The sequence below is a fragment of the Phascolarctos cinereus genome, unplaced genomic scaffold (assembly GCF_003287225.1).
Source record: "Phascolarctos cinereus isolate Bilbo 61053 unplaced genomic scaffold, phaCin_HiC Scaffold_3;HRSCAF=262, whole genome shotgun sequence".
NCBI classification, from domain to species: Eukaryota; Metazoa; Chordata; class Mammalia; order Diprotodontia; family Phascolarctidae; genus Phascolarctos; species Phascolarctos cinereus.
In genome coordinates, this window is record NW_027555736.1 from 144,982,269 (window position 1) to 144,995,302 (window position 13,034).

The 13,034-nt window shown below is 36.4% G+C and overlaps 1 protein-coding gene across 5 annotated transcripts in view; it reads right to left on the minus strand.

The window, feature by feature from the left end:
• The window catches only part of DPP8 (dipeptidyl peptidase 8), a 63,278-nt gene extending 51,301 nt beyond the window's left edge, over positions 1-11,977 (minus strand). For 4 of the 5 annotated variants that reach the window (XR_002323785.2, XR_002323786.2, XM_020983091.2 and 1 more), the window contains exons 1-4: positions 11,889-11,977; positions 7,840-8,109; positions 5,143-5,255; positions 1,893-2,066 (exon numbers count right to left, since the gene is read on the minus strand). Coding sequence is in view for 3 of the 5 variants with exons in the window: in XM_020983091.2 (XP_020838750.1) it covers positions 1,893-2,066; positions 5,143-5,255; positions 7,840-8,098 (546 nt within the window). In the remaining 2 variants the exon portion in view is untranslated. Of the gene's footprint in view, positions 1-1,892; positions 2,067-5,142; positions 5,256-7,839; positions 8,110-11,408; positions 11,495-11,888 lie in introns of those variants that run through there. The other variant, XM_020983101.2, reaches the window with a different exon arrangement.
• Between the last annotated feature and the right edge of the window lie 1,057 nt (positions 11,978-13,034).

The window sequence follows — 13,034 nt, forward strand, 5'->3', positions numbered from 1 at the left end:
CATGTAAAGGGATAAGAGATTCTGAAAAGACAGTAGAATTTTAAGATAATAACTTATGTATGTTTAGCATTTTAAAGTTTGCAAAGTATTTGATTTCCTCAAAACAGCCTGGTGGCGCATTTCCATGAAACTGTAAAGTCTGAGGTATGCCCATGTTTTACAATTTTAGATTTATTTTTAAAAATTAAATATTTTCCCAGTTACATGTAAAAATAATTTTTAACATTCTTCTTTTAAATTCTGAGTTCCAAATTCTCTCCTGTCCTCCTTCCTCCTTGAGAAGGCAAGAAATTTGATATAAATTTTACATGTGTAGTCTTGCTAAACATATTTCCATATTAGTCATGTTGTGAAAGAAAACACAGACCAAAAAAAAAACCAACCTAAGAAAAATAATTAAAGTCAAAAAAATTATTCTTTGCTCTGCATTCAGACTCTATCAGTTTTTTCTCTAGAGGTGGTTAGCATTTTTTATTAGATTTATCTTTTGATCTTCCCTTTTCTCTTTATTTCAAACCAGCAGCCAAGCTCTGTAATTCTATCCCTGCAATCTCCTTCATATTCATCCCTTTTTTCCCATGCCTGGATTACTGCAACAGAATACTAAATGGTCTCCACATCTCAAATCTCTTTCCCCCTCTAATCCATCCCACATATTATTACCACACCAATCTTTCTGGTATACAGGTCTGATTATGGCACCTCAACTTTCAAAAACCTCCAAGTTCCCCAGGGACTGAATGATGTTTGGTAGGTCATCAATAAGCATTTGTTAAGTGCCTACTATGTGCCAATCACTGTGCTGAGGATACAGAGACACAGGCAATTAGCAGATAGGTCTGAAGCTTGGAAGAAAGGTCAGCATTGGAGATATAAATTTTGGAATGATTTGTTTATAGATAATAGTTGAAACTATGGGAGCAAGGAAAATTGCTAGGGGAGATTAGGTAGAAAGAGAAGAAGGGTGCCAAGAAAAGGTAAGATTTTTTTCTATTGATGTTTAAATAATTATTTAGATTTCAAAATGCTTCCTTTTTATTTAACAATACATGTATTTTTCACAGTACAGAATTTTCATTTTTAAAGATCGATGTTATACATCTAAAAGATAGATACTATGGTGAAAGAAAGTATACATTTAAACCATTTAGTTATGAAAAATATGTAAAATTAAAATTTTAGCCAAATCAACATAGTAACACGCACAAATGTTACCTCCTTTCTTCATTTCCTCAGTTGTTAATGTTCTTCCCTTTTCAAATTAACTTGTATTTACTTATCCAAGTACATGTTGTATTTCTCCAGCAAAAGGTAAGAAATGTTTTACTTACTTTGTATTCCCAGCAATTAACATGGCACCCTGCCTGTTCTAGATGCTTAACAAATGGAACTGATTTCAAAGCTTTCTAACTACTGTTACATGCACTCATATTCTAGTTTGTATTCTATTTTCCTATATACATCTCTTATCTCTTCCAGTAGGTTGTATCTCTTTTATGTTTTATTTGTTTTTGTATTTCCCTGAATACCTCAAATAGACATATTGTACATGAGAGATAACAAATTTTTTTTTTCAACAGAATAACTATATTTTTTGCAGGAAAGATTTCTTATGTTAATTCATAAACTTGAAAAACAAAATACCAATATTCTTCCTCTTGTTTATTTTAATTGATTTGAAATCAATGAAGCACTTAAGTACTTCACTGAAGTACTTAAGAATCTGAATTTCTTGTTGGCAAGGCAGAAGAGGGTTTTTAAAAAATTAAATTTCATTACATTTCAGAAAAATAATAAAAAAGGAATAAGGAAATTACTTTCTTAATTCTCTCAGAGCTAAAAACAACAACCACAAAACCCAAAGCTTTAATAATGAGCATATTTAAACTTACAGTAAATCCATGTGGGCCTCCATCTTTTACATGGTAAATTCCGCTACCAGCTTGGAACAAAAATGTTCCACTTTCCTGGTGATAATCATAAGAAGCAATTCCAATTGTTCCAATGCGTTTTCTTTCTCTTAATAACTCTTCTTCTCGAGAATACATTCCATAGTCCAGGGTTGCCTAATGAAAAAAAAAATAGGAGTACTACCTACTTTTAAATTTTCTTCTTGATGCTTATAACAATGTGGATTTCAAAAATAAAGATGTGTTAGCACCTCCAAATTTCTTACTTGTGAGGAACAAATCTGAGTGCCCCTACACACACAGATTCCTACCTTAGAATTATCTTTTACCAAGATCTCTCTTAAATGGATATGTAGTAAAGGATACTTCCTCATTTGGCAGTTACATCTGTGTAATAGAGCAAAGATAAAGTCCAAATTCCTTAGCCTGGCATTCATTCTCTTCCACAATTTAGTCCCAACCTACTAATCCAAACCTTATTATCTCATCTTCCCTTAAAAGAAATATTCTGCTCCACCCACATTAATCTTACTATCCTTGCATATAACCTATTCCTTTCTACCTCTAGGTTTTTGCCTTCACCAGTGTTCCCACCAGAAATGCTCTCCTTCTTCTCTAGCCAAGTCCTACCCATCACTTAAGGCTTAGTTCAAGTCTGTCCTTTTCCATGAAAATTTCTGTGATCCCTCTAGCTCAAAGTGTCACCTTTCTTACATGAACTAACTCCTGTAGTGTTTGTCTATATAATTTAGCACTAACCATACTACTATGCAGTTTTTCACACACACACACATATATATATATATATATATATATACATACATATTTTATCTTCTCTATTCCAATGTAAGCTCCTTGTAGTAAAGATTAAATTTTATTTTTGTATCTGCCCCAGAGTTTAATGCAATATCTTGTACAAACTAGTCACTCAATAAATGTGCTAATAATGATGAAGATATACAAGGTTTTTATCTATACTCAGAAATATTTTGGCACATATGCTACTTACAGGTACGTATATAAAACAGGGTAAAAAAAATTCATCAAGGTATTAATGCTAATTTTAAAATATGCACATTTTCCCAGTAAATTATTTATTGAATATCCACCATATGCTGGATACATGGGCTTAATATTTAAAAAAAACAAAAACTCCAAACTGATATTATGCTAAGGAAGAGGCTAACAAAGTTCATATAAAGAGGGTCTTTTACACCTTTACTCTTAAATCTTATCTTTTGCTGTCTCACCAACTTCGTTGTAATCAGTGGACTGACTGGCAAGCATGTGATCATTTGTGTGAACTGCAAACCTCATGAATTTTCTTGATATTGAATTGTTAACTCCTTGAATCCAGAACTGTATCTTTTATCTGCTTTATATTTCTAGAGCTTGGCAAATAGCTTATACGTAAGTAGGCACTTTATAAATCTTTGCTGAACAGTTAATATTTACATATCTAAATTTATAACCGAAAGTTTTTTTAAAGCTAATAATAATTACCTATACAATAAAATTATACCTAGAATTCTGACTTAATTTGTTAATTACTATATGCGACAATGATCCAAGTTCTTCTATTTATTTTTCAAAAACATGTACTCATTTATGTGAAAGAATAAGCCCCACTGCCAAGAAAAAAATGGTTAAACATCATATAAAAATAAACCAAGTCTATTATCTTCAAAAAAATAAATTTAGCAGTTGTTTATTCAGCGCCTATTACATGTAGGAGAGGCACTGTGCTGGGCACTAGGGATACAAAGATGAAAAAAAAATCTTTTGTCCTTAAGGATCTTACATGTTACTTCGAAGAAAATCACATGTATCAAGTCAATTACACATATGCACAAAGCAAAATATGGTGGGGGCAAAGGAGAGGTCCACACTGTGTTCCAGGAAAACGTTAGGGGGAAAGAACACTTTCAGAGATAGGAAATTTAAACATACGATCAATAATCATTTACTGACATTCGCTGTCAGCTACAGTGAAAGCAAAAAATTATGTTTAATAATGGAAGAATATAAGCAGAGAGCCTAATTAATAAATTTTAAATGAGTTTTTCAAAACATCACTATATTTTAGCTAATTCTCAATACCAGGTACTGACATATAATGACAGGTAGGCTCTTTCCTTGTTTGTGTTACTTTTTGCTTTCCCTTCTATTCATACAACAACTTACTTTAGGAGAAGAAAAGAAATGAGAACTTTAAAGAGATGGTTGCATGCTTAAAAACAGGCACACACAGGCACACAGAGAATATCCTTCAGACATCCTCAAGTATGTGTGTATATGTATAAAAATAATTGGGGGACCTGTGATTTTATTAGTATGGGACACTCCCAATAAGGAAATTCCCTCCACTAACACAGATCACCAACTTCTCCTGCAATTATATTACTGGGAAGTTGCTGGGAACACTGAAATATTAAATGACTCTTCCGGAGCCTCACAGCTAGTATGTGTCAGAGTCAGGACTTTAACCCATGACTCTGAAGCAGCTATTAGCTCTTTATTTATTACAACATACTGTCACTTTGTCCCTGCTCCCTCCAAGACAAACAATGCTTTCAATTTTGCAGAAATTTAAAGGCACACAATACTAGTTAGAAGCAAAAATGGCACTAACATTACTAAGAATACCAACTTTTGGGGAAGAAATACAGTGTAATTAAGGTGTAAAACAACAGCATGTCTACAAAGGAAGACCTTTAAAAACTTTGAGGTAATCTACAAAGATTACTGAGCACTATATGACTGAAAATTTTTAGGAAAAAAATGAGGCACTAAGAAGAAAAGCCACTTCATAGTATAAAATGCTTATTAATTAAAAGGCTTTTTCTATAATTACATTTGACAGGAATGAAAAGACCAGCCACACGAAACTATGAAAATTTTAAAACCCTTATAATATGCTGCAAACAAAGGAATTTTATAATTTCAATATTTAAATCAGGGGTTCTTAACTTTTTTGTCTATACCTTTGATAATCTGGTGAAGCCGATGGAACCCTCAGAATAGTGCTTTTAAATGATGAATAAATTTTCAAATAAAATATGTAACATTACAAAGGAAACCAATTATGTTAATATACAGTTATTAAAATATTAAAACCCAACAAAACCAAGTTCATGGAAACTAAGTTAAGAACCCTTGATCCAAAACAATTTATTTACTGTATGTGAAGAGATATAAACATCACATATCAAAGACACTTTAAAATTCCTACCTGAAAAAGATCTAAGAGTGGCTTCCAAGACAGCATTAAAACTGCTGCTTTGTTGATGGTTTTGGGAATTTCTGAGTAAAACAGTGTGTTTTCTCTGTTCTCACCAGACATGGCTATAAGAAAAAAAAGGAATTTCTCATTAAACAGTCTTCTTCCTGCAAACAGAGAAACTATAAAAAAGACAACAATAAAGTTTATTTATACAAGGAAACAATCACTAAAAATGGCAGCTGTCTATAAGACATATACAATCTCTTGCTAGCACTTTTTATGGGAGTGCCTAACAACTGTCAACAAAAGAAGATGGCACATAGAAGTGCTTAATAAATGCTTATTTCCTTCCTTTCAATTTGGTGGAAGTGAGTTGGTACTTCAAAGTTGTTTTAACTTGAAACTATTTGATAATTAGTAAGATTAAGTATTTTTTCAAGCGATAATTAGCAATCTGAGTTCCCTCTTTTTTAAAGTCTTTACCACATAATTATTTTTGTTTTGGGAGCTGAATGTCTTTGGATATTTTTAGCAGTTCCCTAGAAAACTTAGATGTCAAGTTTTAATCAGTTACATTCATCATAAATGTTTTCACCAATCTATTATTTTTCTATTATATTGTTTCTTGTAAAACAACTTAAGAAAACTTCAGAACTATGACCAATGATTCAAAAGACATAAATGATGAAGCATCACATTTCCCATCTCTCGGCAGAGAGGTGATGGACTGTAGGTGTAGAATGAGACATATTTCCAGACATGACCAATGTGTGAATCTGGTTGGCTCGATTATTCTAATTTATTACAACAGAGGGCATTTATTGTGGGAGATAAGGGAAGGGGGTAGTTATTGAAGGGAATCAGGGAGAAGTGAGAAATGAAAAAAAAAAAAGAGAGAGAATAAAGAAAACAGTGTTAATGAAACCCTTAAAGTATATATATATTAATAAGCAGAAGGAAATTCTGTAGGCATTAGAGAAAAATATGGCAACAGACTACTTTGTTAAATTTAACATACATTTTAAAAACAAGCTATATATATATAATTAAGAATTATAGTTTCACATACAAACTTTTAAAAATTCTCTTTGTATATGGAAATGTTCTTGTTTGATATTTGTTGAATTCACAATAAACAAAGTTGGGGAAAAAATTTGTTTAAATCTATTCCCTAACAGTTTTACCAATATATGGACTAAATAGTGATTATCTCAATTTGTATTTCCCTGGGCTTATCAAATACTAATCTTTCATATATATTTGGTTCAATGTCTGGGATCTCTACTGTGTTCCAGTGATATATGTGTCTCTCTCTCTCTCTGCACAGCATCAGATATTTTTATGAGAATCACTTTGTAATATGCTTTAAAGTCTGGTAGTTCAAGGCTCCTTGATATTCTTGCCTATTTTGGAAAACTTTTAATCCTTCATTATTTTGCCAAATGAGGACACTTTTTTGAATCACTTCATGTATATATGTATGTATGTATGTGTGTGTGTGTGTATATACATATGCATATATATACACACACATATCTTACTTAGTCTTTCATAATTTAATTATAAACCTGCTCAAAATTCAATTTTCCATGATGCCTTTTGACCCAATCCATCAAAGGTTCAGAAAATCTGTTTGCCTGAACTCTTCTTTCTTAGTGAGCAAAGACTACAGAGAGGGGACAATTCTGACCATGGAGCTAGGCTCTAATTTCAAGAATAATTAATTAGGTTGCAGTATGGTATAGTGGAACGAGTACTGGAATAGGTCAAAGGACCTGGCTCTGTCCCATACTACTTGTGGGGCCAAAAATGACTAATTTTTTCTACCGTGATTTCAATGTGTTGGGAACACAAATAGAAGAATTTCCTCTCCTTTACCAATACAGACTGGTAACTATTCTGCAACTTACAGTCTACAGAAAGTTGTCTGGGGAACTGACAGGTTAAAAGACTCATTCAGAGTTAAATGGCCATGTATGTTAGAGACAGGCCCTGATCCTAGTTTTTCTTGACTCCTGGGCTGGCTTTCTAATAAGAGGTTTAAAAGCAAAATTATGTATACAAAGACAAAACCTGAGTATGTTTCAAATGTTTCTTTTTCGTTGTTGTTCAAATGAAGGGGGCTTATGTAAATATGATATGATATTAAATCTCTTAGTAAGATATATCAAGATTAAAATGCCACCAAATTTTCTTTAATGAAGGGATTGCTTTTAATGATCTATGTTTCTCTGTATAACTATTCCCTTGGAGAAACAGTTGAAAATTGAATGTTTACACAGGGTGGATCTTAAATTTAATGTCTTCTTCTTGTGAATTTAGGGAGATGAAACCAAGAAGAGAGTCAGGCTAGGAAAAGGTAAATTAGTAACTAATGGTAAGGAGTGAGAACAATCTAACAATTCATCTCCAGGGAAATGAATACTTGCTTAGCATTGGGAAGGAGTAGTTTCTGGTCATTTCATTTATTTTAAAACTACATGAAAGTTTTCATATGAAATGATCATCCTTGTCTATTTGTAATTTTAAAGTTTCAAATTCAAAGCAAATTTGGGCCATGAGAAAAGGGGGAGGGGAGGAAACCCACTAAAGTTACAATTCGTCTCATCTAAAAAAGTTTTTTTTTCATTTTCGAGAGAACCATGAAGTACAAATATGGTTTAAAGTTCTCTACAGCTGAATTAGAAAACCTGTAACTGAACTCACCAAGGTAATAGACCCTGTCCGAATGAGGCCCATCTGGATCATTCTTCTTTACAAACATAAAGTCATGTGGTGCCTTAGCCATCATGTAGCCATGATATTTCCTGGTATCTGCAAGCAGTTTCTTAAGCTGACTCCAGGAATATCTCTCAACATAAAATGGCTCCAATTTAGGCTGTTCTTGTGAATCAACATTCTCCTCACACTCTGCAGTTTCAAAGATTTCAACACCCAGCTGTTCAGTTTCCATTGCTGCTGCCATGTTGCATTTTCCTGGAAAAGAAAGCCACAAGTAGTAGTTTATGAGGCTTCCCTTCTGTTGTATTGGTCAAAATGAGAATCTAACAGGAATGAAAAGGAATCAGTCAAAAAAAAAGATGCTACTTTCACCATAGTTGAAATGAATAATAAGATGAATAGCTTCTCTTCCTCTTTGTTCACTTTAAAGGATAGATTTAATATTTATTTTAAAAATCAAAGTAAGGTCTGTTCTACACATTCATTTGAGAAAGTTGGGAACTTTCTATAAGGGTTTCCCTGACATGCACTGCTAAAATTCTAACTCCTCTCTCACACCAGAAGAAAGTGGGCCACATGCCTATTGGCTGCTAGTCTTCATCCCAGAGCTGGCTTCAAATCAGTGGTGAAGCTGAATGTGCAAAGGCTGTTAAGTGCTTTGGCATTAAAGGGGAAGAGGAGGAATACATTTGGCAAATTTAACGACTAGAATTAAGCCAAATCACCACCACCAACTGAGACAGAAGAAAATGCTGTTACTTATATGGAGCTTTTATCCCAGGTTCTCAAGCACTTTGCTAACATCAATTTAATACTGGTAATTTGCCACAAAACATATACATTAGAAAAGATTATTTTTTTTTTTCACATTTTCAGAAGAAACCCTGGTGACAAAAAGTTTAACTGGCTAGTTCACAATTTACCTGTAGAATTCTGTTCTCATTTAGCATTTATGCTAGAGTAAAAGAAAGAAGGAAATGAAGCAACTGGAATTTTTTAATGTGTTTTATGGGAACTTCTCTAAGGCCAACATCAACTGCATAAGTTATACTCATCATCAAATTAAAAGGAAACACACTTCCTTCAAACAATATCACACAGATGCAAAACAATATTTTATGACAAAAAAATTCATTATATAAATCTGAAGGGCATTTTTTTCTATTTGAAAATGAACTTCACACCACAGCACCCTAACTTATTTATAGTAAACTGCAAAGTTCTCTACTTCTTTCACAAATCCATAACTAAAGTTACCAATTCTAATACTTAATCCTAAATTAAATTTGCAGAGTAATACCAATAGAAAAAAGAATTAACATCATAAACAATTAGCACTCACTGATAATATATAGTGGCCATAAATGTATATTGTTTTTACAAAAAAAAAAAAAGAAAAAAAGAAAAGAAACTACATAAACAGCAACTCAACATACAAAGCTAATTTAGCACTATCACTTAGTTGCAGGTATTTGGGTTTGGGGGTTTTTGATCTATAAATGTAAACATAGTTATAATCTACCCCTGGAGTGTAACTGACAAATGTATTACAGAAGTGGCTTATCCATCTAACAGAGGTGGCCTACTTTCTGTGAATTGTGGTAGTAACTTCAGTTCAGTTCTAAATGGAATAGGATACAAGTAAAGAAGAATTCACCCCTCAAACTCTTTCTTCTTGGCTTGAGCTAAAGCCAAAGATCAAAGCTAACAATATGGATGTTCATTCTCAAAGCAATGATATGAAATATGGGAATAAGGCATAATGTCATGGCAAAGTAAATGTAATTGCACTGTCCCAGCTCTATAATAATATGTATGGGTACCAGACTGGTGATTCCAAGGGTAGAGAACTCAGATGAATAAACTCCTTCTATTACAGATCAGCTCCTTCCCTGCAACCTAAAGAATTGCTTAGAGCACTGAGAGTGCTTGTCCAGGGTCACACAGCCAGATTTGTCAGAGGTGAAACTGGAATCTAAGCATATCTGGTTTCCCAGCCAGTTCTTTATCCATGCTGCCTCTCTTTGCAGAGTAATAACTCACATTTATATGGTGCCTTAAGATTTACAAAGCCCTTTCCTCATACCTCTGTGAGGCAAGTATTATATTTCACAGAGGAGAAAACTGAGGCTCTGAGGCTAATTGACTTGTTCACAGCCTCACAGCTAGTAAATTCTCTGTGGCAGAAGAGCATCATCCATACAGCCCATGGCTATCTTACCATTTCTGATGTCATCAGCTTTTCTCCAATTTTCCAGCTTCTTATTAACATTTCTTCTGCCCAAATGAAATTGTCAAGCTCTGTTATCTTATTCTTAAAATAAATTCTCTAACATACTTTCATTACTTCCTAGACTGCTTTAGGTCAGCAACATTTTTAAAAACGTAAAAGCCAATACTACAGCTCATACAGCTAATCACACTGCCCACCTACTGTACCACTTAAGGACATTTCCAGGTACCTAATTTTATCTCTTCATATCTTCACATTCAAAAGGCTCTCTTTGAAGAGCTGTTACTGTAAACACATATTCCTCCTGATCCTACTGCTCACTTCTCACCAGGATATTTCCTTCTTTCACCTATCAGCCCTGGTCACTGAATAAGTAAATAACGTACATGTGGTCAAGACAAAGTTTCTCTTATAGTCCAGCAGTATGAAGGTTCTTTATGTAAAACACTCTTCTTTTCTCCTGGTGTTATTCCTAGAATTTTTATCCACCAGGATGCAGCAAGCTGCAGTTGTTCCTTTTCTTATTAAATAAAATGTCTATTTCACAATGTAGTTTAAATGGTATTCTATTTATAGGAAAGTAATGTAAATGCCTTACATTTGTATATCACAATTTCAAAGTACTTTTATTGATGTTCATTAAAACTTCTAGAAAAATGTACAAATGTAAGACAGCATCATTATTCTGTGATATATTACTAATCCTCTAATGAAAAAGATGGCTATAAGACGTTATTTCTCTGTGCTTCCATTTCCCTGTCTTTTGGGTAATGATATCAGCTGTTACTTAGAAACGGATAAGGTTCATCAGGCTAATCAATAATAAAGCCCCCTTTGGGGGGGCTACGACTGCAGAAAGGAACGCCAGAAAACAGCAGTATTGTTAGACATGGAAAATGTGATATGTTTTAGGAGTTAAGATCAATAGAGGGAGGGGAATGTGCTACCAGTTTAAGGACTCCTCTGCTTCTAGTTATTTGTTGGAAAAGTCATTTGTTAGGATTGGTGTTGAAACTCTGGAGTTCGTGAGAGACGGGAAAGTAATAACTATTACTCTAAATTTGTCCATGCATTTAACACCAGGATATCTGCAGACTAGCAAGAAAGTTACAACGGAGGTAGGAAGAGATGCAGGGGTTAATAAGTGACCCTGGGGCTGGCAAAGATCTTAAAAATACCATAACAGCCCCACACAAAGACGTCAGATCGGTCTATAGGGGAAAAAAGTCATTGTTGTCTAGTTTCTTCAGTTTTTAGGAATGGGCCACCAAATTGACATCTCTAAAGGGGCTACCAACAGCAAACCTCATCTCGGACTCACTTGGGGATGCACGCCAGAGTCCCCACGGGAGAAGGTGGAAGGGAACGAGGAGAAGGCGCAGGTCGGGAGGTGCAGGGAGCTACGGCCTAGGAAGCCAGGGAGGGGGAGAGATTGAGGGGTGTCTCCCAGCACCAGCCCCTAGAGCCCTCGGTGGAGCAGCCGGGGCGGGCGATTGGAGCGCTCTCATTGGGCGGGAGGTGGGACAGGAAGGGCCGAGCCGGGGAAGAGGAGTGACCCAAGAGGAGTGGGGGGAGGGGACTGGACGTTAATGGGGGAGTGACTGTTAGCGCTCCGGAGTGAGAGGTTATCGAGGGGTGGAGGGCCGGTGTGGGGAAAGGTGGGCAGGGGAAGGGAGCGTGGAGGGGCAGGCCCGAGGACAGGGAAGGAGGCTCGGGAGGAGGCGTTGAGGGTCGTGGGCCCCCAGCCGCTGCGCCCCGTCCCGAGCCCGCGGGAGTTGGAGGGTGGGGGCGGATACTGCACCTTCCCCTCAGCCCCGCCCGGCCGGCCGGTCCCGACGCGCCCTACAGAGTGGGCCGCCGCCGCTTCATGCCGCGCCCCGCCCTCCCTAGACTTCAGTCCCGGCTGCGGCGACTGTCCCACCGCCGAGCGGCTCCTCAGCTGCCGGAGGGCGGGCGGGGAACACTGGCGAACGCGGCTCCCGGCGGTGGCGGTTCCCGCACTTCCGGTTCCTCGCGGACCCGCCCGCCGCCGGCCTCGCCGCAGACACTGCCGCCGCTGCCGGGCCAAGAAGGGCACCCGGCGCCCTGGCCCCGCGCGGCCCAGAGTGACAGCGCCCCCGGGCGGCGGGAGGAGGGAACCCCTGTACGCTGCGCAGCAGCTGGTAGGGGGTAGGGAGACCCCGAAGTGAAGAGGATACATCCCAGGACAGGGCAGAATCTGGGGAGAAATCAAGCAATCAACAAACATTATTTTTTCTTTCTTTCTTTCTTTTTTTTTTTTAAAGGAAATAGCCCGAGCACTTACAAAGCGCTTACAACTATGGGAATAAAACCACAAAAATAAAACAGCCCACAAGGAACTCCTACTCTACCAGAAAGCAGGGTTGGGGGAAGAGCCCAGAATGAAAGTGAGGGTGAGGCAGAACCTGAAGGAAAAGTGGAAATTGGGGAAGGAAACATCAAAGTAAGGAGGAAGAGAAAATAAATACTTGTTTTTTGAAAAATAAAATGAAATAGCGGGAGATAGTCACCTATCTAGTTCCAATCAAAAACCAAAAAGAAACAAAAACCAACCTATGGTGCCTGAGCTGGAACAGCTCAGGACATGGGGCAGAATTTATAATAACATTAATTACAGGCCCTCTTAGGGTTCCCATGTTTCCCTCCCTTGGTATGTAATTATTCACTTTGAGATCTTTATGGATATGTTTATAGACATGCTAATAAAATGATTTGTAAATCTTAAAGTCATATGTAAATATAAGCTATTGTCATATGTATAATGTGCATATTAGTGATAATGATTTGTATAGTGGTTTATTATCCCCATTTGACAGATAGGAAACTTGAGGGCCAGAAATATTAAATGATTTTCTTATGGTCACACAGCTAAATAGTGGAAGAGCCAGGAGCCAGGACTTGATCCCATGAGTCCTACTACAGTTCT